The 27,601-nt window shown below is 38.6% G+C and overlaps 2 protein-coding genes across 4 annotated transcripts in view; one reads left to right on the top strand and one right to left on the bottom strand.

Moving 5' to 3' along the window:
• Window positions 1-1,321: 1,321 nt before the first annotated feature.
• Window positions 1,322-12,781, bottom strand: LOC102220861 (heparan sulfate glucosamine 3-O-sulfotransferase 3B1-like). Its single transcript, XM_005801531.2, has 2 exons — window positions 11,986-12,781; window positions 1,322-3,069 (listed from the first exon to the last, which is right to left on the bottom strand). Exons 1-2 carry the CDS (start codon window positions 12,477-12,479, stop codon window positions 2,451-2,453), a joined length of 1,113 nt encoding a protein of 370 aa, XP_005801588.1. The 5' UTR covers window positions 12,480-12,781; the 3' UTR covers window positions 1,322-2,450.
• Window positions 12,782-24,076: 11,295 nt separating this feature from the next.
• The window catches only part of LOC102227258 (rho GTPase-activating protein 44), a 30,316-nt gene continuing 26,791 nt past the window's right edge, over window positions 24,077-27,601 (top strand). For 2 of the 3 annotated variants that reach the window (XM_005801469.2, XM_005801471.2), the window contains exon 1: window positions 24,077-24,396. In XM_005801469.2, coding sequence (XP_005801526.1) covers window positions 24,344-24,396 — 53 coding nt within the window. In that variant the 5' untranslated portion in view covers window positions 24,077-24,343. The remainder of the gene's footprint in view (window positions 24,397-27,601) is intronic. The other variant, XM_005801472.2, reaches the window with a different exon arrangement.

Here is a 27,601-nt window from a genome sequence, read left to right as displayed (position 1 = left end):
TAAAGCCACACCTAAGCTGACAGTAATCAGACTGAGGAAACTTGTGAGATTCAGTTGGGACGACTTGTTAACATCTGTGCACACTCCAAAAAGAACTATCAGAAGTCCTCAGTTTGCAGTGACCTATTTAGAATACATAACAAACATGGACAAGATGCTCTGGTCAGAAGGGACCAAATGTTTTGGAGCGGCTGGATACACATACCACCCTTCATTTGCAGAAAATGTTGAAAACCACGTATCACTTCACTTCCACGCCATAATTATATAATTACTGTATATATAAGGCACTGCACATAATAACACAAAAAGAAAAATTGTACTAAAATCCTAAAGAATAGTTTATTCTGTTGCCCCAAAATTCTGCACCGCTGTTCTTTGAACCAAGCACTCTGTTGAATGAGAGACATTTTATATCCCTTCACTTTTATTCAGAATCTCAGATTTCATCTCCGACCGTATAGATGTTTAAAGGGACTTAACTCTCCAGGCTGCCAGATGTGTATTTTTCTTGTCTTCCCAGCCTTCAAACATAAGGAACCTCCCTTACAACAGCCTGAAGCGATGTATGCTAACATTGATTTCCCAAATGGGAGCCTAGCAATTACAGCACACCTCCTCCATCCATTTAATTGCAATGGGAGATGCTTCCTGGGTGATCAGACAGCCTGCCTGACACCAGGGAGACTGGTTTCATCACCTTTGGCAATCTCAGGTAAATGAAGGTGTTTTGAATGGGAGTTAAATAAAGATTAACAGAGAAAGCTGATTCATATCTTCTTATAGCATCAGCTCTTCGCGATGGAAAGCACTTGCTCAAAGCAAGCCTCAGAAAACACAAGACTCCTAAAAATAAAAAATGTCGGAGTGTATTACAAGACAAAATAGTTGTGAGATCAAAGCAAATACTATGCTTGTCAACATCTCCTTAGAGGTTATTAGTGTTAAAGGACATAGCTGACTGACACAATATTATTGTGCAAAGTTAAGTGTCACCAAGAGGCATAAAGTGTTTTGTAATATCTCCTTGCTCTCCAGAAGGGAAACTTGACACTTTTATTGTTTGTTGGGGTCATGGCAACAACATCCTTCCAGTGGCAGCAGTGGGAGGCTGTAACAGCTAAAAAGTAGTTAAAAGCACTCTCCTAATTAGCAAAATAATGTGCAAGATGGTAAATTAGACACAGCAGTCTGCTTTTCCCTGCAGGGATCCAGCAATGTAAACAGGTATTAAGAGGATAGCCCATTAGCAACACAGCAAATTTAACAAAGGCCCCATTTTGAAACATCACACATAAAAACATGACAAAGTATACTGGCAAAAAAGATTTATTTTCTACTTCATAAAACCCACATGACTGTAGATTTGCATCAAGATCTCATTTGAAACTGTTTGATTTCAGTGTTTGTGTTGTAAATCAGTCCATACAGCAAAAATAGTGCCTTTCCCACATGGCTGCAGATTGTGAATAGTGAATACTGGCTGATGCCAAAAAAAAGCTCACAAAGGCATGTCAATTGAGGCTGAATAAAACTCAGCCATAAAACCAAAGTTAACAGAGAAACCTCAGAAGTAGCAGGGTATATATTAAATCCTGTCAGGTGTCACTGAAGGTTGAGAAAGAGATGCTTGTTTTTTTTTTATGGGAACAGTGCATAATTAACACACTGCAGTAAAAAAAGCTGCGCAGAGCAATCAATCCCAGCAGTTTCAGTACGGATCAATACATGTAACTGAGCTGTATGGCTTTTCTCATAAAATAATCTTGTGTTTAGGCATTATAAAAACTGAGGAGCAATTTCATGAAAAACTGATGATAATATCCCCCATGGTGTTGTGCCTGGACTCCCTTTTGGATAAATATAATAAGATAATAAAGTTACAAAAAACTGTCATATAATTTTATATCAACTTGACTTTGGCTTACGGCTCAACCAAAAGCATTGTGCTACTGATAGACAGATGTTATAATGAGACACACAAGATCAAGGAGATGCCATCACTCAGGCCTAATTGACGTGATGAGGACCTATTACTGTATTGATCCACCTGGCAAGTTGCACAGGATCAGCTGAGGTCTATATCAACCCACCTAAGTGGGTGCACAGTCCTCTGAGGGTCAGGCTAATGTTAAGGGGATATTACCAGTTTGTTGGGGAGCTGAATCTTAATCTGATTAGGGTGAAACAAAAGGCAAAAAACGTTTAGGTTGAAAATACCTTAAAATACCTGTGCTTCTGGAAAAAAAACACCTCATGGGACTTGAAAACACGAATAAATTGATCAGGCAGCTTTGTGACTTAATATCTTAACAATAAATTATTATAAAATAGACTTCTGAACTTTTTACACACAGCTAAATACTGTACATACACTGTATCACAATATGTCCTGAATGATTATTAATAAAACACAGACAAAGAACCAGCATTAGTCTGTCATATCTTGCTTAATCCCAGCCAAAGTTGTGACCAGTCATCTTGTAAAACTTCCTATTGAAGGGTTTATAGAAATCCCTTAAAGTCCTCACAACCTGCGGGTCAATATTCGGATGGGTCCTGCCTTTGGTTTTTCCCAGGCAGTGTGGCTTGGTGTTCAACTCTGGTCTTTTAAGGCAAGGGAATCCTTTTGTTGGGTTAAAGTGGAAATACTTCTCCGTGACCACCCTCCGAAGTCTAAGGAAGTCCTGAACACGAGCCATCTCACCCGCAGGGTCAGTAATGAGACGCTCTCCACTAACAAACAGCAACTGCTCCATGGGGAAGAATTGGAGCCACCGTTCAAGGTGTCTGGCGTACATGCCGATCTGAACAGCGCTCCATGTGGTGTCAATCAGACCTGCTGATATATTCTTAAAAGTGAGGCTCTCAAAGGAGGGGATGTCCGGCTTCTTGGAGCGGGTTTGGGTATAGTCCGAGATGGCTCGGGTGACAGGATTTCGTACAACAACGATCAGTTTGGTGTCTTTAGACATGGAGTAGATCCGAGACGGGACTTCCCTTGTGACAAAGTAGCTGGGAGTCTTCTCCATGGTCAACTGGTCCTCTGACGACTTGGGCATCAGTTCCCTGAAAAACGAAACAAAGAATGTCAAAGACCTACTCTTTTCAACAAAACTCTCCGTGGGTTTTGTTCAACACCATCAACTAATTCAAACAAAGTGCAAAACCAGACGAAGACAAGATTAGCGTTGACACAGTCGCTTTGCGTCAGGCTTTAAAAATGCTGCCTCACCAGAGCTATCATCATCAAGATGACAATTGCTGACGTCATTAGTAGCATTAACCGAGTCTTTGAATGTACATAAAGAGACAGAAAGTGCCAAGAAGAGAAGCAGTCTTGTCAGTCATAAGTGATTCCCTACAAACACAATTTGAAGTTGAAGATGTGTTCGACCTCCACTTATCTCTTTTTATTTTTTCTATTTTAAGAGCTAAATTCTGTCTTAAAAGTTGATTATGAAAGACTCCCTACATTTATTAAAACTGACATTAGCCCAACTAAGAAAAGGCAGCATGCTTTGTACATCTTTTATGACAAACTTTTGCATTCTTTTGAAGAAAATGCAGAAAATAATTAAGTCTATACTTAAAATTGCTAATCTTTGGTCAAAGACAGCTCATGTTAGTCATAGCTAAAGCCTGTTAACTGCAGCCCTGACAGGATAATGGCTAAAGTGACCCAAAGGGGATTAGGACTAAATCTCACAAGCAAGAGTATTAAAGAGTATTGGAGCGCTTTCCTGGCAAACTGGGTGGCTGGTTGGTCTCTAGAGAGAAGGAGAAAAGGATGGGTGGCCACTGTGATGAGAGTCAATGGTTTGTGAGTAATTCACAAGGGCAAGCAGAAAGAAATTAGCTGCACAGGTTGTACAAAGAATAAAACATGCTAGGTACAGGTGCATTGTGCTGGAACGATAAGAGATGATCATTTAGTTTCTTCATTCCCCCAACCACAAACCTTACTTCCCGCAGGCCTTCATTACAGAATGGTGGCTCACGCTGATTCGACGGATGTCTTATGCTAAGTGGTGTGTGCAGAATATTTAATGGAAAGTTTTGACTTCACAAGTATTGGCTCCCAACATACCTCATAGGCTTCACAGCAGGCAAAAATATAAATTCTCATATATACAGTATTCCAAGATTGTGATTGTTAGTGCTTGATTTAAATGAAGCAACAGGAAAACGGAGGAGCCATGTCATTAACTTGATTACCATAATTTCCAAACATCTGTTGGTATGCACGCCCTGAGTTTCAATACTCCTCTCCAAACCCAGTAGCTTTCATCTAAAAAATGTATGAGTATGTGGTGGAAAAACACAAAAAATTGTCTATGTGATTTTGTGGGTAAGAGAGAAAAACTGATTGATTATCTTGGTATTGCATTTTTTTATTATTTCCCCCTAAACTCAAAGGGATGATGACATGAAATCCACCTATTGCTTCATATGCACACGGTAAGCTTGAGAGAATATAAAATTCCATTATAAGTTGAATGCAAATATTAAAATTGATAAATAATGGTGTGAAGGGATTTTGTGATGATGTGCACATGCAGTCATGAATGTCATATCAACCTAAAGGTTTGAAAGATGCATTACAATTGTCTTATTTTGAGTTTGTTAAGCAAACAATTAATCAACTTCAAATATTTTAACACAAATTTTGAGTGTGCAATTTTATATTCATTGTGAATTGTCTCATTTATGCACAAAGTCAAAGTTACATAATACAGGCGGTGGCTCAAATATATACATGCACCTTCTACATGTCCATTAGTAGGTTGAGAAGAAACAATATGCTTTTTGTCATGGTCAGGTCTATGTTAGTCCACTTTAAGCTGTTACAAAACTGTTTTCATGTGTTATTTGGGTCAATATCTTGTCGTAACATTTAACAAAAGTTTCACTAGTGGGAGCGAGAGACTACCACCACAATGCTGAACAGTTGGTACAGTGTCCCTTAGATTTCTTAGCTTCACCAATTACTTTATAAATATGGTCAGGCATTTTATTCTGATGATGTACATAAGACTGAAATTGTGTGTGGACAGATTACCATTATATGTAGACAATAGCTATGTTCCCTTCTCCGCAGAGCCTTGGTAACCACTGTTTGTGTTGAAAACCCCACAAGCCTAATCAAGGTAACAGGTACAAGTGACACACACAACTCTATCAGAACCATCTGCAATTATCTTCTGCCTCTCTTGGAAACACATGTCGCTACAGGCCTTTTCTGAAGCCAAAGGGACGCTAAAACCTTATAGTCAATGGCACGAACAAAGAATGTGAAAAGTACAACGAGTACTAATTTTGCTGCAAAACACGACAACATCTCTGACTGGGCAAGCTGGGATAACGATGTTTTGAGATCGGCAATGAGGAAATCGGACAAAAGTTGATCATTATTGTTATATAATAAAAGAGATCAGTTTTCCCAAATAAATTCACAATTTTTGAACTTTCAAAACAGGGGAAGAGGAATTACTGTAAGCTTTGAATGTTTTTTACCAATGAAAAATCTTCTAGACTTGTCACAAATTAAGATGAAGGCAACAAGAGGGTAGTGAGGGCTCTTGAAAAACGTAGACAAAAGGACTGACAAAAACAGGAGAGAAATGAGAAACAGCATAAGTAAAGAAAAGATGTTTAGAAACAGGTTTCCCACTAACACTGAAGCTAAGCTGTCATTCCGGACAATGCCTTTACTTTTTCCTTCCTTCCTTTAGACATAACCTTCAAGTGTAGTGCACCGTTGTCTTTATTTTGGCTCCCAGACATTCAGGTGTGTCCATTTATAAAAAGCTGCTGGAGAGATAAATGAGTGTTGTTTACATTCCTGTTTATCAGGAAGCAGGTTCAAAGGTAGGAATTTACGACGTCAGTGCATGCAGCTTTATGCTTTTGTCAGCTCGATGAAGCACTAATTACCTGACTAAGATCAAAACTGAAGTAAGATCAAAACTAGCAGCGTTCTCCTTTATGTGCTGGATTCATCTTAACTTGCTCTAAGTGACATCTGTGTTCCATCTTTTTAGAGACAAAGGGCAACACCATAAAACGCTCCCCTATCATCTCCTGCTTTTGCACATTCTTATCCTACGCTGCTGCTCTGTGAAGGATCAGGCTACTGTTGGAATCGTCTCTCTTCTCAAAGGCAAGGCAAGAAGTGGTGGTATGCAGCCACTTGGAATAATCATACTATTTTACTGTGAGAAAATGCCCAGACAGAAAGGGATTACGTCTTGAGGAGTACCATCCTCTGGACACTGCAGCCAGTCTTATCAGGTACTGAAAGGCATCTTCATCACACCTTACTGAAATGGCCTTCTTACTGGCATTGAAGTGTTCCAGAACAGCAAAGATAGAGAAGTGTATTTTTTTTTCCAGCCTCTGCTATTACTGTCAGTAGCTAAAGGCCACATGGAAACAAAGACATAAAAAGCGGAAGAAGGAGAACAATGAGTACATAGGTCATCCTGGAAAAACAAATTAGAATCCTGGAATTTATTTACTTTTAAATGTTGCTGTTGTTGTTCTCAAAGAAAATTTAGATAATTACATGTTAAGTCATCATAAAGCTTAAAGCTTCAAATGTGCGCAAAACTATTGCAAGTTTTGTAATGTAAACCAACACCTCCACCTCTGCTACTTTGGTACTGCATAAAGAGAAACATGGTAGAGCATAAAGAGAAACATGGAAAATGTTCCCATCCTGCTTTTACTTTATTTCTGCCTTTTGATTAATTGTGCAGCATTCAGACTGAGGAAGAACAGGCATGTTAATGCAGTACTTTTGAAGTCGAATATATGAAGTCACATTCTCACTGAAAAGCAATGACTCTGCTGAGTTTAATGGATTAAATTCAAAGTGCCACATCGCTAAATTAGTTTTTTGTATTCTTTCATTCCAATGAAGAATGTGTTTAATTTCTATGGCCAGTCAGAGGAGATAACAATAAACACAAAAATCTTGAAATATGAAGCATTTATTGCTTGATATGAACATTAATATTGAGATCCACGATAATAAAGAAATTGCTGTATCGCAATACATATCATATACAGTATGTCTATTTATTGATTCCATCATCACCAATTATCTATTTGAATAAAAAAAAACACTTTGATCTTTTATCAAATATTGCTGTTTGATAAAGAATATGATTTATCACAAATGATTTATTATAAAGCCTCTATTTTCCAAAGCATATAATTAATTAAATACATTTAAAGTAAATGTAGCAATAATTAGGAGTAATTAATCCAGCTATAAAAATGATTGTGAAATAATTACCATTTATACATCAAGATTTGCCTCCCACATCTCAAGAAAAAAAAAATGTGTCTAAGTATATGCTCTTAATGTGTTTACAGAAAAAGGGAGGCAGGTGAAGGGTGCCATTTTGACTCTTTAAATGATTCCTCTTCACCATTTTACCAGCCAATCGCTGGTCATCCCTGACTGATTGATTGTTGCATGACTATCAGTGAGTAAACTATTTTATGCACACGGACTTTCAGAAAACATTTCTATCATATATCCACAAAAATGTATACTACATGTAGATTTTTTTGGTCTAGTGCTTGTATGGCCTTTTTTCTGATGCAGTAGGCAACTGTCCTAAATCCATATCAAAAACCACCACTGGACAACACATTTCCTATGGTCTGGCAAAAATGTCAAGCTGATGTATTAAGAAAAACAACAGTCTGCAAGTCTTTGTTACTGAGCTTGGGATGACTCAAAAGACGAAAACACTAAAATGCTGCTTGAAGTATCACATTGAATCATTTCAGATAGCATTGCTTGGTTCTGTAAATGCATTACGATTGACTGAAAGACTAGAACAAAAAACCTTTAGCTAAAATTGTAAAGATCTGTATTGTACGTCATAGTTTTTTTCCAAAATGCCTCTTGTTGGAACTGTTACAGAGATGAATTGCAGTTTTTGCATGTGCATTTTCGACTTACGGAGTGGTTTGGAACCATTAAGTAATTCCCCGAGGATACATACAGGTCTGTGAAAGGATCAGCTCAGGGCAAAGCAAGGCTTCAAACAAGCACAACAGGGATGCTTAAGTGAGCTGCCGCTTTCTCAAGATGCTCTGACGTTCTGTGCAGCGAGGGAGACAGACAGAAACTAGAGACCCATTTTCTCTGAAGACTCCACAAAGGCCTGACATGGAGAAGTGAAGAACTCAAGGGGACATAATGGAGAAAGCTTGCTTTGTTTCAGTTTTTTTTCCAGAGTGCAGCAATAAGTGCAGCAGTTTGACAAATCGCTTCAAGACAGAGCCCAGAGGGGTTGAAGCCACAAATTTCCAGTGAAGTCTTTGAAATCAGAGGGAGAAGTGTTACTTTACCAGAAATAACAATTGAAGATGCACCAATAAGGCTCTTACAGATTTCCTGTTTTCTTAAAGGTCCAATTTTGACCTATTTTCATTCTTATTATCAGACGAAAAAGAGAAATTATTCTGAATGATTTTGTTTTTAGTTGCTATGCATTTCGTGAATTGGGGAAAAATATTTTTTTAGTCAATCAAGGGAAAACCTGACAGTTTCAATGAGTAACATCTAACTGGTGCATCTCTACTGATGACGTAGATCACATATTTTAAGAATGCTCCTAAAATATATCTAAATTTTGTTTGAACAGTAAAAACTAGTGGATCTGAAACCTGATTGTGTGAATTGCTACTTTAAAGCATCTCATTATAATGCTGTTCCCATTATTTTCATGTCAGTGTGATGCTGATGCATTACTTTGAATCAGTTCATATTAATCGTTTTAGATGAAATAGTCAAGTAAGCAAAAAAAAAAAACCTCCTGGACTACAACTAACCTGCTTTTGGGAAGTCCAGCTCTTCAAACACTGTTTTCTGAAAGTCAACTTTGAGACTAAAAAGCTTTTGAGAATTTTTTTTTTTTTTGGAGGGACAGGTTCCAGTGACTGCTTCTTTCTGATGAACTCCTACTGGGCTTCGTCAAAGGACACTTTCACCCTTCTGAACACATTTGCATACAAAGTGAAGGCAGAGAAAACATGTTTCACACTAATTGTCTGCTCCTTTATTGTCAGGGTTAATGCAGTCCTCAGGGGTCCTCCAGCATCCCCTTTTCCTTGATCACCATAGCACAGCAGTAAGAAAAGGCTCTGTTTAAATTTACTGCCCTCTATCTGCCACTGGCCTGCACTAAGCTCCCCTGGGGCTCAGAGGAGGATTAGGCCATCTTCTTTTGACACCCTTAGTGAATTTGCAAGAAAGCTTCTCTTTGTTCTTTTTTTGGAGTCTCAAGAGGAAAAACATGATTACAGCAATTAAGTCACATCTACTGTATAAAGCCCAGAGGAGCCTGATCTAAGTCTTGGTTCACTAAATGAGTAGTTAATCTGTCCAAAAAAAGATACATAGGAGGAAGTTATCCCATTGATGAGAAAAGGAGGGGGCGCCAGAGGGAGCCGTTCCCACGGCTTTTGGGAGTTGAGTCCTCCGCTCCTGTGTTAGTAAGCGTGCACAATCGCCTATCTGCTTCTGTTTTTCTTCCAAAGGGTGAAAACAGTTTAGAGTGTGCATGGCGTCCTGCTGTGTGAGGGCCCATCCTCTGTGTGGGGCTCCAAGGAGGATGGACATAGAGGGCTGCCAACAGCAGACACAACTCAATACCACCGTCGGAGCCGACAAGCCCACCCAACAGACAGCTCCTCTCCCCAAGAGATTCCTTATCAATAGTCTGGGGGGCAACAAAGTGAAACATGTCGGGGAACAAATCACTAGACATCGTTGTGGGGTTTCCATATTACTGACCAAAGGGGACATAGAACTTCAAGATGAGGGACTCAACCTTAAAGACAGCAGTGAGTCTTTTCTATATAGTTTCTTATAAGATGGTTAATTTGTGAGAAAAAGGAGACTTCATTTAGAATGCGTTGGTATGATTTTAGTGATTTCATAACCTTAGGTAAAAATACCACAATGTGTCATTGTTAGTCAGTACAGCATGATTTTATTAAATGTTGTTTTAGATTAATAATATTTTCTGCGGTATACAAAATAAAGTTATTTCGATTATGAAATTAATGAACTCTACACAATAAGATAGAGCAAAGCCCCAAATTTGTCTTTCTATTAAGCCAGCCTCCTGGCGATAAGAACTACAACAGATGAGGCAGAGGATCCGCTGCAGCATAGACAAAACTATAAAATCGCTTGTCCTATTTGGCATCTACAAGTACACTCATACTGTTTGACTGGCGGACAACAATAGTGTAGCTATAGTTATTATTTGCAGATAAAAAGCAGATGCTAAAAGTGATTGATTCCAAAAAGGTGACAAAATGTTTGAATTTTACACATGGCATCTACAAATGCCATGAATATGAAAACAACTGTTAGAAGATAGGTGTTTATACTATGGATGTTTCCAATCTATTCTGGATGCCCAGCCAGCAGCATAGGTGAAGAAAAGGAGTCACTTTTCACACGCTGCAGATGTCCAAAACCGGAAATTCTTAAAGGAGCTTAAGCGCGAAGTTCCTTGAACAATGTTTCACTTCCCCCATTGTAGCTGTATGGAGCCAGCTTTGAAACAGTGTCTAGATCCTTTGACACTGCCTTTTGATCCCTCAGCTCAATCACCTGAGACAACTGCGTCTTTGATTATTTCTTAATAACAATGTGGCTGCTCTGGTGTAAGGCCAGACCATTTCTGGGAACATTTTGTATACATGTTTCATCAACAATTTTCAGAAATATAATTATTTTCACTGAGCTCTTTGCAGTTAGCCAAGAGTCTGCACACTGAAATGCAGCACAAGGACACCCGTTGCCATGACAGGGAATAAATATGTTGCATTACACAGTGCGGAACATGCAAGCAACTGCAGATTCCAGAAAAATGTTCCTTGGATTAGAGATCTAGAGAAATTACTGAAGCTTCATTAATACCCTTTGACTTCTTGAATTAGATACACTCAAGAATGACATTGTACAACTTCTCTGATTCTTCTCTCAGAGTTACAGGCTAAAATTTAAGATGGATGGTAAGAAAAAGGGACAAAAATAGAAACCTACTATTGTATCATTTGGTAATTACGAATCTGACTGAACAAATACCACATGTGGGGTTCTTCAAGACTCCATTGGTCAACTTTAATTCGCTATCTAAAACTAAGATTACTAAAATATTGTACTGCATCATTTTTTTAACCATTTTATGCGTTTTCATGCATTTTATGGCTCAGCTTTATACTTCTATGTCATCACATGATCACAGACCATTACAGTCACTATAAGTCAATTTCTCTTTGCTTTTAATGAGTTCCTTCCTGAATGCAGAAAAACAGATGCTATTCCTTTTTTTTATGCATGCATAACTGGATGGTTTATTAGTCAGTGCTAAATTAGACTCAAAGAGGCTAAAGATTTGAGAAAATGCAAATACCTTGGTAATCAAACAAGCAGCTGCAGGACATCCAAAATGCAGCTGTCAGGTTCCTGACCAATACAAGGTAGCATTTCGCACTAGTCCTTAAATCACCGCTGACTCCTTGTTTGTCTCAGGATAACGGAGAACTAGAAGCAAGGAGAGATAGACTTTTATTTCTATGTTCCTCACCACTTTAATCAACTGTCTCCAACATGGAAGTCCAAAAACATAATCGTTTTCTAGAGCTTATTCATCAAATTCCAAGATTGTCTTTTCAGTTTATTTCACGTCTTGGTTTAATTAACCTATCTTTCTGATCACGTGATGGTTTGATTTTGCTTTCTTTTTGTGGCCTATTTATTTTAATTTTCTTTACTTCTGCTTCTGTCTCCTTGTAAAACGCTATACAAACATCTCTTTCCCTTAAAAGGTGTTCGAATATACCCGTCCACTCACTGAAAACTTGTGTCTGGACTTTATTTAAATCTTGTGGCATAATAAGTCTAATGCTAATAATAATAATAATATTACTACTAATATGTACCTGTACCACTCTAGTCCCTTGTCGTAGTTGCGGTCGAAGAAGTGCGGCTCTGCTCCCACCGCCCTGATGTCTGGATGCAGCCGCAGGAACTCCAGCAGCGCCCGGGTCCCTCCTTTCTTCACCCCGATGATAATAGCTTGGGGCAACTTTTTGCTCTCCGTCTCATTAAGAAAACCTGACATGGCGTTATCATCCACCGCCTTAGCCTCGCTTCTCACTTCGTTCCACTCGTCTCCCCTGCTGTCCAACTCATTCTCGTTGTTCAGTAGGTCCCTGGACGCTCCCAGAGATGAGTCTCGATTGTCAGCCGCAGCGTCATTCTCGTGTCTCCTCGCCGGGCTGTACGTCAGGTTTGGGACTGTAGAGCAGTAGCCAACGCAGCAATATATCATGTAGACCCAGAGGGACAACATGATGCAGAAAACAAATAGTTTATTCCTCACGTGGGATGATGGCACAACATGTAAGATGTGTAAAAATGGACTATATTCCATAGGAACTCCGTGGAAAAGTTAAACTCCAGCTTTAAGGCATCTTGGTGTCGCAGCCCCACTCCTTTTGACGCGGTTGAAATCCTGCACGATATTTTGTCCAATCACAATTTATGCTCAAAATGGAAAGAAAGAAAAATGGGGAAAACGTGTGGTAGATGCGCCTTTTTCTTTAAACATGCCCCGAGAAGATGCACGTTGGGTCTTTTTTTCCTTACTTTTTTCCCTTCTAAATATGCGAAAACAAACATTCAGGATATCACCAGTTGAGCGGCACCCTGAGCGCAAAGTAGTTTATCTCTCATCACTTGTTCTCAATGTATGAGCGCTCAACCGGAGAGGCACTAATTATCAGCTGCATCAAATGTAAGAGAATGAGACGTAAAATCGTTTCCTGTGCGACCTATCAAAGTAAAAGCACCCCAACATGCGATTTAACAATTAATTAAAAATCATTCTTGGAAAAACATTGCCGTCCAACAGTTATCTGTTTCAGGGACTCGTTCAACTGTGACTTTAATGTTATAATTAAAGTAATTAATTAAATAATAACACAAAAAACTCTAATACAAATATTTAAAAGAAATTGACACCTTAATAATACTATAATAATAATGCTAGCACCTTATGCTAAATACATTTACTCAGCTTTTAGAGTTAGAATTTATGGCAATAGGTTCAATGATTAGACTTATTTTATTTTGAAAGATGAATGTTAATTTTTACTTCTGCCTTACTGTCTGCCTGATTATATCTGCTTGATGCAAAGACAAATAGCAGCAGATGAATAGTGAGTACTGGGCTTTAACATAATGTCACGATGTATACAGGATTACAAAGTTAATCTAAGTAAAGTACTTGGATTTCCATTTATTGTTTTTATCTTAAACAGGACAGACTGTTGCTTCTGCTAAATCCTCTTCAACTTTTTAATGTTTGATGGGGTATACAAAGTACAGCTGAAAATATTGCTTATAGCGCGATATTGATTATATAGTATTCTTTAAAGCTAATTATAAAAATTCTTTTAAACTATTGTAAAATGTCACGATTTATCTGTCTTCATGGAGAGAGTTAAGGTTCATTTTCACCTTGTATACAGTTGCTACCTATAGGAAATCATACTGTTTGTCTTATTTCATTTTTTAAATTTGTGTTTAATATTAAATTACCAATATTTTGTTTCACTTCACCTTTATGATGCATTTGAAAACCATTACCACTGGCTGCTTATGAAAAATATGTAGTAAACAAGTAAATTATAAGCTATTTAAAACACTTCCAACAATGAGTACTATCTCAGTGCCTATCACTGGTTATTGCTATTTAGATTATGTTTCTACAATGACCTGAGGTTAATTGGAATTTAATGATCTGATATCTGCTGAGAGCAACATGACACAGTAAAAAGGTGCCACGCATCAGCTGTTTGGTAACGTCACGCAGCAGAGTACGATGGCTGTTTGACTGGGTCAGAGGGAGCTGGGCGCGACATTATCGGAGATTGCCCTAGTAATTTTCCCAAATGTGGACACGCAGTTCAACAAAAACAAACGTTATCAGCTGATTACCAGGTATCTACAAAGGTTTATCATTTACCCATAGAGGCTGTGGACATGCAATTTACAGCAAAGTTGAGGATGTTCGCTTTGAATTTTCTTCAGATGACACCAGAAATGTTTGGCGGGTGCATCTATGTTAACACCTCCTTTTGGAGCAGGGTCAAAGGCCTCCGGTCCCTCTGCACCCCTGAGCTGGCAGAGGATTAGCAGGATTACCCCAGAGCTGCCATGTCACTCATAGTTCCACCAGAAACCACCCTGCCCCCTCCTTCTAAGTCTCTTATCGCATCTATGTCAGACGTTACTATATATGACATACTACTGTGTGTAGGTGTGTGTGTGTCTTTTGCAAGCCTAATAGTTGCTTTTAGGCAGTGCATGAACACAGATAACCTGCAAAGAGAAAAGCCTGCATCTACGGATTTGTAAGACCCAGAGAACTTTTTAAAGGAACCTTTCTACCCTGCACACAAGTTGTATTATATGATCATGTCCAAAGAATTGCTTTACCCACTGAGATTTTTTCAGTCAGCACAATCTTGGTTCTTAACTCTTTATTTCAAATTAACCTCAAAATAAAAGAAAAAGACTAGAAAACACAGCAAAAAGACTAATTTAAATTTGTTTTAGTGAATGGAGATGTCATTTTGTCACAATATACAAAACAGTTAGTGTTTAATGCAAACTCAGACTAAAACACTTAGCCCAGAGAGCTGACAAGATTTGCCACAATCTACTATGTTTAATAGTTCTAATAGCGACGTCATTAACAGATAATGAAAAATATTTTATTGAAATGTGACTAAAACCCACTGGTTCAAACAATAATTATTTTGAACCAATAATTATTTTTCCCATTTTGTTAATACTGCTTTATACACAAGAAAAGTATTTTGCAATCTAATTGAATAAATACAGCATACATATTTTTTATTTATTATTTGATTTTTTTATTTTAGTTCTCCTGTACATAAAAATGAGCCACTGAGTTGTTTTCAAAATCTGCATAGGATATGGACTCATCTTTCTGAAGGTTTCTTTCTTATTAAGATGAGACCCATTGAGCAATTTTACAAAGATATGTGATCAAAAAGAAAGCAGTGTTTAAATTTTGTTATACACACAAACCCAAAAATGGTAATGTCATGACACTTACCAGAATTTTATTTGTAAAAAACGATTGAAAATTATTGTGTATAGCACATTTCTTCTTTTTTTGACCCATCACAGAAATTTCTCTGCATCATCACACAAGGGCTGAGGAGAAGCCAACACTAGAGGAAGTGCTTGACTTTGACTGAGATTACACACACACTAAAATTACACACACTGAACCCTTTCAACACGCAGCACCTGAGGAGCATAAACAGATGACATAAACAGCACTTAGCTCATACATAAAAAGCTAGACAGTCAAATAAAGGCCCTGGAGCTGGACACACTGATCCTGTCGTCGTAGGCGCTGGTGTGTGTTGTCTGCTGCACTATGTAACATAAACAAATAACCTCACCCTTTTGTGTTAGCCAATGCAAAACTTGAATATTTTGATGCATGTTGCATCAAAATATTCAGGAATGTTGGTGTGAACTACTTGCACAAGGATGTTTGCTCATACATGCTCTTTCTTCTCATCTTTTCTCGTCATTATGCATTCCACATTAAATTCTCAGCACTCCAGCAGTTGTGTGACTAAAAAGGAAGGCAGGTGGAAATGAAAGCCATCTGTGTTCCTGTGAGCTGCTGCGTGAGCAGTTAAGATATGCTGTAACTTCTGACTAGAACATATAGTCAAATATGCAAACAAGCATAAACAGTCCTCACGCTGCACTGCAGCAGAGGCCTCCAGATGTAGGAGATCAGAACCAGTTAAAGGGGTAAAGAGGATGGATGATCTCATCCTGTGCTCTGTCACAGAAAGACTAAACAAATGCAAACAACAGCAGGGACTGAGCCTTACACACACAAAGCCTTGAACCTAATGACAGGGTTATTAGGTGAGCTGAGAGACAGATCAACGCTGTTCTGTCTACATTAGCCCTCCATCAAGGTTTTGAGCTCCAGCTAAAGCCATTTAAGATGCCTATAAATGCTCCAGAGTCCTGCTGCAGACCATCTTATCTTCTCTCAAGGAATGAATGCAGCCTGAGCGGATTTCCTTTCTTGATCCTTTGGAAAAAGTCTTATCCCTCTGGATATCAACAAAGCCATTTGGCAGGTTAGAAAGCTCAAAGTGGCTTATTTTCTGGCTTTGCTAAGTCTTACACAATGTTTATGCTCTCAACTCTTTTACAGGTTACTGGAAGAAGCATCCATTTGGGAATGATGATTTACATCCTGATCTGGCACAGTGTTGTTTGGCTTTAATGTACTCGTCTATCCAAATGAAAACATGCGTTGCATAAAACTCAGATTTTGCTTGCTGGCAAACATTTACTAAACGACATATTTTTCTGGGGGTTTTTTTCCCCTGGTTTCTCACCAAAGTAGCTTCATGAGTAGCTTGTGGACTCTTGATGTGTTTGCTTGAATCTTATTTTTGCAGCATCCAGATGGTTCACAGGTTCACTCTCAAGGTTGGAGTGTCTGTTATGGCGCAACTTTATCACCCCATTTTCATGTCTATTTTAGGTTAAATTGGACGCTTCTGCCTATAAAAAGTGAAAAAAACAACAATGGCCTCTCTCAACATTTTTATGAGTCTAACTGAAATGCTTTGAAGGGAGTTATTTACTCGCTGTCTATATTTTTTTTTCCTGTTCTGTCTCAACAGTGCCTTGCAAAAGTATTCATAACTCAGGAAATTTTCCATTTTTTTCTGATGTCGCCCATGAGAGTTTTATTGCTTTGCAGTAGAACCAACAAAATTAGTGAGTAATGGTGAAGTAGAAAAACGAGGATATATGGCTTTAACACATAATTGTTCTACACATAAAATGTGGTGTAAATTCTTGTTGGATCACCTTTTACTCTGACTACAGCAACAAGTCTTAATATTATGTCTGTAGAACATTTGTGAATTTTGGAACAGCATCACGACAGCATGATGTCAAGACTGTTTAATATAAAGGATGTGTTCAAGTTGCAGCAGGTAACTTTTATAAAGAAAAAAAAATATGTCTTTTACATATTTGCTGAAACTGTCACTATGTCTTGAGCAGATCGAGCTCCTCTGTCGTCTCCCTGTGGTCCTACTATCGTCTACAGAAATAAACCACTTAGTTAGAAACAACCAATCAGAACCAGGAAGAGGGTTTAACCTGCTGACAGCCACAAAAAAAAACATGCAATAATTTTATTGTTATCTTTCATTACTGGGTTTCAAAAATACAACAAAGATTAATATGCAGTAGTGTAATAATAATAATCATTTGATCTTTATCCTAAGCCAGTATTTATTTCACAGCAGAAAAACGCAGCAGATCAGCTGTATTCTGAGCTCAGGACTGAAAACAGGACTGTGGCCAAGAAAAATTTCCCACTGCAGCATGTCTGTGTGGAGGACCTTAAAAAGATGCATCTTTCGGCACATTCCCACCGTTTCTCCTTCCTGGTGCTTTTGTTTCAACATTCTTCTCGTGCTTCATCCCTCATTCCTCTTTTCCCATCTGTCCAGATTAGACAACCTTGAGAAAACTTGGTCAAACGCCGCTGTATCTAAAGTTTCTTCATGCGTAGCACCCAGTTCAAAATCTCAAGGTGCTGAGCAGCAGCCACTGTCCAACTCCATGCTGCTGATAGCCGTAAATGGGAGCCTTGGCAGCTGTCAGACTGGAACAGGGTCCCTCTCATCTGGGCTACAGTGAGGAGACTGCGTGTTCCCAGAGCCTCAGGGGTTCTGAGTCACCAAAGGAAGATTCTGACAGGGTCAATCAGGGGAAGTCCGAGGGAATGTGATCATTAAATCCAGTTGTGACTTTATAACTGGGATGTGTCAAAAAAAAAAAGGCATGAAGCCAAAAATACGAAATATGCACAACTACAGGAGAATACAGTTAAAAACCCATATTTACACACACTCTATAAAAAGACATATTTTTCACTGTCTGACATTGAATCAGATTAAATATTTCCAATTTTAGGTGAGTAAGCTGAAGCCAGAATATTAATAAAAGTCAGAAACATGAAACGTTCAATTTGATTTAATTTCCAAAAGTTAGAGAAAAACGTGTTGTGTTTATATAAGTGTCAAATGTATCTGAATAACTGCACCAGCGTAGCCTTAGTCAACAGTCTTTGCAATCTCAGAGTTGCAAAAGCAATTATCTCAAAACTCAGTATGCATGCAATCACAGACTTCAAGACATTTCTAAGTTGTCCACTTAAATAAATCAGAAATTACTCCCGGAACATGAAACAGATCCTTGAATAGCACTGATAACAAAAATACAAAGAAGAATTTACATTTAATTCCGTTTCAGTCACACAGTTGTCCTGTCTGTTGATTGTGCTTTCTGCAGAGGGCCCGCGCAGCTGGAATGAAGCAAAGCTGGTTTGTGGGCAAGTCGTCAACCCCCTGAGGAGGAAACAAGACAAACATGATAAGAGGCTGTCTGTAAAATTACAGACTTCAGGCAGCTCTTAATGGAGTTCAGCTCAGGGTTGAGAAAAATAAGGTCAGTCCATCACTTAAGCTCTTCCACAGAGGGTGATGCCTCCCGCATTCCTGCACAGGAAAAGAGGCTGATTATTGGGCTCAGTGTTTGCAAAAACAAATCCATGAAAGACCAGTTCATCTTTGCTGGAATTTATGTCCAGAAAAACATTAGTTTTCATAGTGATCCTCTGCGGCAGATTCAGCAAAGCATGGGGGAACTCTTTGACGCCAATGGAAACAACATTGGATTCACTGGATTTTTGAATAAATCACTACTTTATGAATTTTACATCAAGTTTTATCATTTAAAGTCAGCATCTAAGCTGTATAACACAACCATTACTGGTATATGGCAACACAAAAAGAGGAACTGACCCAAAGATGTCATTAGTTAAGTTCTGAAAATAATCAGTTTGTGGACTTTTTAACTGTCCTTTTGGCAGAACCGTCTCTTGTTGCTCAAGGATCAGACTGTAACAAATGAAACAAGATACAGCCTTAAAGGTCTGTGCAAGAAAACACTATCTTTCCTTTTTCCTTTTCTTGATAGTTTACAAGCTATCAAAAGCATGCAGGCAACATCTTGAGTGTAAATCTTTCCATTGCAAGTGGCTGCCACCGCATCACGGAGCTGGCTGGTCCCTCAGGTTGCTCAGCTTGCATCATAAATCCTTGAGCATCTGAGGTCAATCTGCCTTTCACATCAATGAAATGCCAAAGCTGCCTCAAGGCCGTAGTTTCCAAATGTTGGTCTCATATCAAATGTCCGGTGTGCGTGGGTGTGCATGTGTGAGCAATCTGCAGGAAGACATTTCGGTACAAGGCTTTTTTTTGGACTTACACCTGCAACAATATAAGAATGTAGAGCTAATGGATTCCGTCTTTCTTAAAGTAATGTTTATAGATCTCTAAAAAGCTACAAAAGAGAAGCGTGTGTTTGTGTGTGTGTGTGTGTGTGTGTGTACCTCCAATTAACTCAAAGAGGTCCATTTGACATATCAAAAGTTTCTAAAGTCATTAAATTAATGAAGCAGTTTGTGTATGTTGGCAGAGATTTACTGCTGACAGAGGAAGCACAAAGACTAAAACATCAAAAGAAATGCATGTCCTTACCTGAAACCACTGATAGTCCGACTGCTGACTTTACTAGAGCTATTTGTCATCACTGTGGTATGAACTGAGTGGTAAATTATTTTTTTTAAGTCCTCGGTTTGTTAAAGCCAAGATTTGTTGTTTTTTTACTTTTATGCAGAAATAACTGTTTCATAATAATGGTTCAAACAGAAACTGCTTTTGGTGCAATGATGAGAAATCCAAACCTCTTCACTTATTTACTATCATAAAGCCCATCTGCTTCTCCTGTTCAACATAAAACAGTAAAACAAATACTAAATCAACCAATGCCCTGCATCTCAGTCTAAATTGCAAAAATATTGTTTATCGAACTGTGCGTCTCAAGGTTTTAAATCAGCACAAATAAAGGAAACATCCTGGAAATGTTTGAGGGAACTCAACATCAAAGATCATAGATATAAAAGTTCAAAACTTCTACAAATCTCCATGCATGGATACTCAGACATAGATGGCATTTGCTCTGAATTCAGTCTTCTCCAAGCCAAACCCTGCATTTATTCAATGTGCATGCAAGTTTATACATGCATCAACTTCCATCTTAACAGATTCAGCCTGCCACACCCCAACAAACAGTCTCCAAATTGTCTTTCAAAAGAGGGAGCAGTAGCATGCCAGAAACTTTGTATTATAATAAGTCTTGTGGCATCAAAGAGACAGCCAGAGGCAAAAACATGTCACTGCAGTGAAATATGAGGCCTTTTAATGACAGTAAGATGGTAAAACATAATCAAGTTTCTTTGCATGATATTGAAAAGTTATAACTGTCACTTCAGTCATCAGAATGAGAGGTTTAGTTGTCAGTTTGAGCATACAACAAAACCAAATCATTACAGTGTTTTCAATTTTTAATCATGCATACACTCCAATAATCTTTACAGTTTTAACACTTTTAGTTGCTATTGGTTTGTGGGTTATATGTTTGTAGTCTGAGTTCTCATACATTATCATAAATGCCCTGCAGCCTGATTTAATTGGAAAACGTTGATAAGAAACTTTGTGAAAGATTTGGGAACATTGTTGACAATCTTTGTGGTTTTTTCCTCATATGGCTTTAAAGGTAACTCCTGCCTAGACACAGTCATTATCTATCACAGCATAGTTATATCTTGGAACATCTGAGTTCTGTCCTGTGAAAGATAACACCTCAATAGCTGATGTCAGCACCATTCTGTCAAATCGCATCATCACTTTACTGTAAAAATAGAATCCATGAATCTTAACACGAAAACCAACAAAGTCTCCTCCTTGGTCTAAAGCGGGGCTTTTCTCTGTCCTTTGGTTAATTGTCTTGTTTGTTTATTTCTACACCATCCCAGTGTTTAATACCCAGTTTCAGCCTTTAAATTTGAGCTCCGTTTGCAAGCAGACATGCATTTAGTGTGTCTGAAAGGTGTTTGTGATAACCATCATTTTGTGCCACTTGATGCACGTTAAAACAGTCCCTAGTGTACCTCTGTCCCTCAGATGTCACAATTGTTTAAATTAGGACTGAAGTTGGGCTTGCTGGGACGTATGTTGGCTCCAGATAACCCTTTAAAAAGACTCAGACTCTGCATGTCTGGTTTCAGCTCTCAGACACAACTGAAAGGTTCTTGTTGTTAATGCCTCTGGTGAACTTTGTTTTACAAAGTGAGTTTGTGAGAAACAAGAATATTTTAAGAAATTACTTAAAATGTGCATAGTATCCATACCTCTTGAACTTTTGCACAATTTGTCACATTACAACATCAAACTTCAGTGTATTTTACTGGGCGGTTCTACATCTTGAGGGAGAGTAGCTATTTGGATGAATATAGACATGTGTCATATTTATTTTTACATAGCCAAACATGTATTATTTTTCTTCCACTTCATGGTTGTGCACAACTTCATGTCTGAAGTGTGTGCTGGTTTCATAACAAAATGTAATAAGGTTGCATTAATGATTTATTGAATGAAGGGTTTTCAAGTTCTCCAGCTCAGGCCTCCTTGATTAATATGTCACACTTCTCTTAGATGACAGACCAAAGGCTTGTCTTAACTCCCACCTTGCCCTTAAACTGATTGATCAGGGTAATATGATGCTATGTGTTTGAAGATAAAACACAAGCATGAGGTGACCACCCCACCAATCTTCCTTTTGTTGGAAATTGCAACTTTTAACCTGAGCTCACAATGTCCCATTAGGTCTTTCCCAGCTCCGCACCTTTGTTTGTTTTGAGCAGGACTATCGTGCACCATCATGACCAAACAAACTACAGAGCTACATGTTGTTGTAAAGAAAAGCCAAGAAAAACATACGGGTTACGGGCTGAGGACAGTGACCGACAGCCGTATCCCATATGTCATATCAGTAGCAGCCAAGGGTCACTGGAAGAGGCTATGACCTGGTCTTCATTAGGCAAATTGGAATCCAATTAGCCCCCAGCTCCCCAGCGAAGAAACATTAGAGAACAAGGAACACAGTCATTCAAGCTAGTGTCAAAAGCAAACAGATAAAGACCCGTGATGCAATATTTTCTAGTAGTGTGGAGCAAACAGCTCATGAACATCAGAGCTTTGCTCCAACTGCTGTGTTAAAATGTAAATCAACATTGTCTTTTAGCATAACTTAAGGTTAGTGTTTGCTGTCTTCGTACCAAAAGGCAAACAATTGATGCTGCAGAGCATGGACAAGGATCACCCCTTTAATGATTTAGAAGTGTCCCTTGCGACAGTCTGGACTGGAGCTTTAAGTTTCAGAAGTTGGGATTGGTTGAATAAGAGATATTTGCAGAAATCCTCCCTACTTAAGGGGGCAGGGTGGGTATCTTGACTGGGACTGACCAGTTCATCTGAGTGGGGACTAATGAAAACAAATGATCTGACAGGGTCCAGAGGTTGAGATCAAGGCTGAAGGTTTCCCCTGCCCCTCTCAATTTCCAGCTTTAGGAGATTAATGAGGGCAGAAACAGTCATTGCTCTGTATCATTTACCCCCCGGAGGCCCTTGAAACCTTATGGCTTCAGTGTGCAGCCCACCTGTTGGTCCATGATGACCTCATGACACTGACCTAGAGGGTATTGCCTCTGAATTGGGTTTGTAAGCCCTCTGTCCTGATCACAGTTCAGACAGCAGCACATTGTGTTAAATAGGCATGACCAAAACATTTCTTGTTTCATCCCGATTCCAGCTCTTCTAATAATACAGATAGGGTAATAGTCATTAGTTTTCACTTTGAAAAGGATATATAAATAACTTGAAACAGTGATTAACATTATAGAAAGAAGAATTTAATGCAATGTAAGTAAATTATATACACAAACTGATACGTGATGAAATCAGCTGCAGTTTTGTTATGACATTTTGAAGTGACTGATTTTTTGATCGACATTTTTATAGATAGATGTTTGCATTAATAACACAGACAGAGACATACAGATCTGTTTTTCCTTGCTTGCCTTTCTAGTCGTAAGGTAAGATTATCCCAGAAGGTCAGTGTGACTTGTTATATGAATAAAATTATAGATATTAAAGATGTATTAAATAGTCAGAAAGTTCCCACCTAAAAAACTATTCTTTGTCACTGACGTTGAAGATTTTCATTGTAGTGCTGAGTTTTGTGGTTTAAAAAAAAAGACGACTGCCCTCTTCTGGACAGTTTGCAGAAAAGCAGCGCACAAAAATGCTCTAAAAAATTAAATTAAATTAAATTAAATTAAATTAAATTAAATTAAATTAAATTAAATTAAGAATTTTTAAAAGCTGTAGAATTAACATTGGGTCAACATTTTATTTATTTTTTTCCTTAACATTTATTTTTCTTAATAAATTTCGTTGACACACAACGTCTCATTGTTAGAACGACATATCAGTCGCTCTAAAAATATTTTAAAACATACTATCTTCAGTACAATTCACCACCGATGAGCTGAAAAGAGTTTTATTCTGAGAATCTGCATTAGCAAGTAAATGCCACTAGATGGAGCTGCTATCCAGGTTCGGTCAAAATAAAAAAGAGGTTTTTGTTTTGTTTTGCTTTTTGGTAATACAACCCTGATTTTATAAAGATGTGAGATAATAAAACTACTTCCCACATTGGTTGAAATGGTAAAACCGCAGCAAATCTATCAAACTCATTATATGTCTATGCGGTGGTTTAGCATTTGTGAACTTGTATAGATTTCAAAGGTACCTAATATAATCATGCAAATGTTTTAAAAACTTAACTTTTCTATAAACCGAGCGACTAGTAGAGCAGCTCATTTGGAGGGACTTTCTACTACATTTCCCATAAGGCATTGCTGCGCAGCCGCTTCTTGTCACTGCTGTCGCCCTCAGCCTATGTGTGTGTGTGTGTGTGCCCACCGTGAATTGCTCCAGCATCCCTGCGCAGGCAGCAGGGCAAATATTGATGTGGGGGGGGGGGAATATATAAATATATCATCAAAAAAGATGTAACTGTGGCGTCCGATTTCGCGCTCGGCTGTTTGCAATGACGGACGGGAGATATGGAAGAGAGGATTTTGTACTGCGCCTCTTTGGAGGACGGACCGACGCGCTGAGAGAAATAATGCGGAATATTTCCTCACATAGGTGTTAACGCAGAAAATACAAGATGAAGAAGCAGTTCAATCGAATGCGACAGCTCGCCAACCAAACGGTGGGAAGGTAAGCAAAGCCTCTCAGTGCGCTTTTGTCGCCGGGCCAAGTGAAATTGAAAAGAGACCCTCCTCTTTATGGCCCCGTTAGGATTTTAATCAAATCCAGGCAAATAGGATGTAATTATTTTATGCGTGCACTTATGCAGCCTGCTTGTGGATAATTGATAACTAATTGTGAGGTGCAAAAGTAAACCCCGTGTTCAAAACAACGCCAGTGTTGCTATGCGTAATGTCCAATGGTATATGCTACTGCATAGGCAGCGTGTAGGCGCATTGCCCCAGTAGCTCCAACCTGCCCACTGAAAGACATTAAAAATAGACAGTCGCAGGAGCGCAGTCAGCCTCACCGATACAACCCCGTTCTTAAAGCAAGGTATCAACTCTGAATCGTTGCGAAAATCATATTGAGAGGATTATGCTGTGCTTAAAGATTCTGCCTGTCACCGAACCTGTCAATAGGTGAACGTGATTCCGATGGATGGGATGAGGGCTGCGACGTGAAGGAAGGGGGGTGGGGGGAGAGAAAAGGCGCAATGTTGTCTTTACGCAGCAAAATCAGCTGTGAGGAGGGAAACACCTAAGCGTGGATCATCTGCTCTGGTAGACGCGGGCAACACCTTTTCTAATGCTCCTTTAGAATATCCATGTTCCATTTTATTAATTTAGCACATTAAGATCTAAAGACTGTCCATGAAAACATGTAGGTGTCTCTGAAACTCCCTCCTGTCTACAGGAATGGATGTGTTGTGACCTTTTGCACAGGTCCACTGAGCTTATCGCCTCCCTCCCCTTTCCCCTGCGCGCAGGGAGAGCAGCTTGTCAAGCAACACTAGGCCAGAAGGTGTTTTCTGCTCAGCACAAGGGGATTAGGACCAGAAGGTTGGGTCATTATTACTACAAGGTTGTTTTAGTGAAAGGTTCTCGGAGGGGCACACCTTGCAAGGCTGTTTGTGCTATCTTTATTAATCAGCCTTTGGTTTGATATTGCTTGCTGCAGTCTAATGGTTTATGCACCACTCAGTGTGTGTTTGGTCCTAGATATAGGTGGGCAGGCTGGTTTTAGGATCTTCACATAACCAAAAAGGAAATTTTTTTCTTAAAGAAAAACACAAATTCATTCTCTATATTTGTTTGAATATAGAGAATTCTATATTCTCTATATTCTCTATATAGTAAAGTTATATTCAACTCAAAAGTATTAACACTCCTTCAAAATGTTTTTGCATTTTGCCATGTTACATTTTATCGGGACTTTTTACTTTATTTTTATGCCAGTTTTTGGAATGCAATATTGATATTTGTCCTTTGAAAAGATTCTCACACTTAAACTTTGGATCACTGCAGTTCCTCCAGAGCTACTATCAACCTGTTGGCTGCTTCTCTGATTGATTCCCCTCACCCAGCCTGTCACGTTAGGTACACAACCTTGTCCTGGCAGGTCTGTAGCTGTTCCAAAGGCTCAAATGTTCAAACCTTCAGATATTGTCTTCCCATCTAGCCCTGTTTAAAACTTCTCCACAACTTTACACCTACACTGTCCAGTGTGTTTTTTAGTTTCTAGGAGACTATTTTCTCTCTAATGCTCTTTGTAAAGTTTTGGGGCCTTGAAATAGCAGCTGTATTTGTACCAAGATGAAAATAAATTAATTATCCTATTTACATAAAATATGGAGGCAATGGATTTATTTGCATTGGATATTGTTCATATTTTAATATGTCAAATGAAATCTAGAAAATATGTATCCTTTTTCTCCCACTTCACATTTGTTTACCTTAACTTTGGTCTAAACCCACAAAAACTATATTTGTGACAGAATGGGGAAAAGTTCAGGGGTATAAAAGCTTTTACAAGGCACCATTTACTGAGCAGTGGTATTGCGTTACTTTCTCCATTGTTGCAAGGCAATTTAAACCAGCAAAGTGTGATGTATCAATTTTCCCCGAATGTTAACATGTCGGCGTGAAGTAAGCATTTGATATAATTTTTTTTTTCCTTTGGCTCAAAGATAAAAGTATCAAGGTTAATCCAAGATTTGACATGAAACACTACATCAATTTAAAGTCTGAGACATGTCTAATTGAATCATGAGTGTACTTGAGAAAGCCCCCCAGGATGTAATAATAAATCTGTAAATGAACATGAAATTGACATTTTAATGTGACAGTAAAGCACAAGAACCTACTGTTCTCTTTAATATTGACGAGAACGGTAATTTATGATGAAAGCTTTGACATCTAATGTATTGAAAATTAAGTGCATCTAGAGGATAGTGTATTGAAGTCAATTTATTATTTCTGTGTATGTTTTCAGTATGTAAGTTTAACCATTATGTGTATTTTTTTTTACCATGAAGGCTAAAAGGCCAACAGTATGTTATCCAAAATGTTTGTGTGCATGGATGGAGTTCCCTGTTGAACCAGCTTTAATGTTGCATATGCATGCACGGGTAATGTGCCTCTGCACCCACGTGTGGTAGGCTGTAAGTGTGGATTCAGTGGGTGGGCAAAAAGGAGCATTTGCAGATTAATCAGGCGTTTTAATGTAAGCTTTCACACCTCAAACAGCCACATGATGCTAGAGCTCTGCTGTCCTTCTGCTTATTTTCTAGAATTTTTCTTTTTTTATTCTGTTTGCTCTCCAGAAATGACTGGATGCTTTATATTTTAGCGTTTCCGTCATGATTCGAAGTCCAAGAGCAAAACACGATGAACATGAATTAGCAAATCATAAGATCATAAGAGCAATTTAATGATTTTTATCTTCCCCTCCTCTGCTGACTCAGACTTCAGCCTTCTCCAAACTGTGTCACGATTGCTCTGCTGGTTTGAGCTTCTGACCCTCCTGAACTCCAGCAGTCTCTGTGGATGCACAGTTCTCACTGTCTTTTCATCCAACTCAGGGGGCAATTGTATTCTTTCTAGACAAGAATATTAATCTCAAAATAGCTTTAAAACATTAATATTCATGGATTTGTTAAGTATGTGTCTATATCGACTATTTGCTTCTACCTATTAGATCATAGCATGAACAGTCACCACTGTCGTGGCACATCTTTTTGCCTTTACTGCCTGCTATCTCAGATATCGCAGACAGAAAAGGTCTCCATCTAGTGGAGTGGGTTGGTGTTCAGGTGTGCTGTATCAGCAGCACTCTGACTCTAAACCTGCTGCTGCTGCTGCTGCTTCTGCTGCAGTGGGTAAGATCCATGTTA

The sequence above is a fragment of the Xiphophorus maculatus genome, chromosome 16 (genome assembly GCF_002775205.1).
Source record: "Xiphophorus maculatus strain JP 163 A chromosome 16, X_maculatus-5.0-male, whole genome shotgun sequence".
Taxonomy (NCBI): domain Eukaryota; kingdom Metazoa; phylum Chordata; class Actinopteri; order Cyprinodontiformes; family Poeciliidae; genus Xiphophorus; species Xiphophorus maculatus.
The sequence above is the reverse complement of the archived record's forward strand: the minus strand, read 5'-3'. Positions and strand labels throughout refer to the sequence as shown.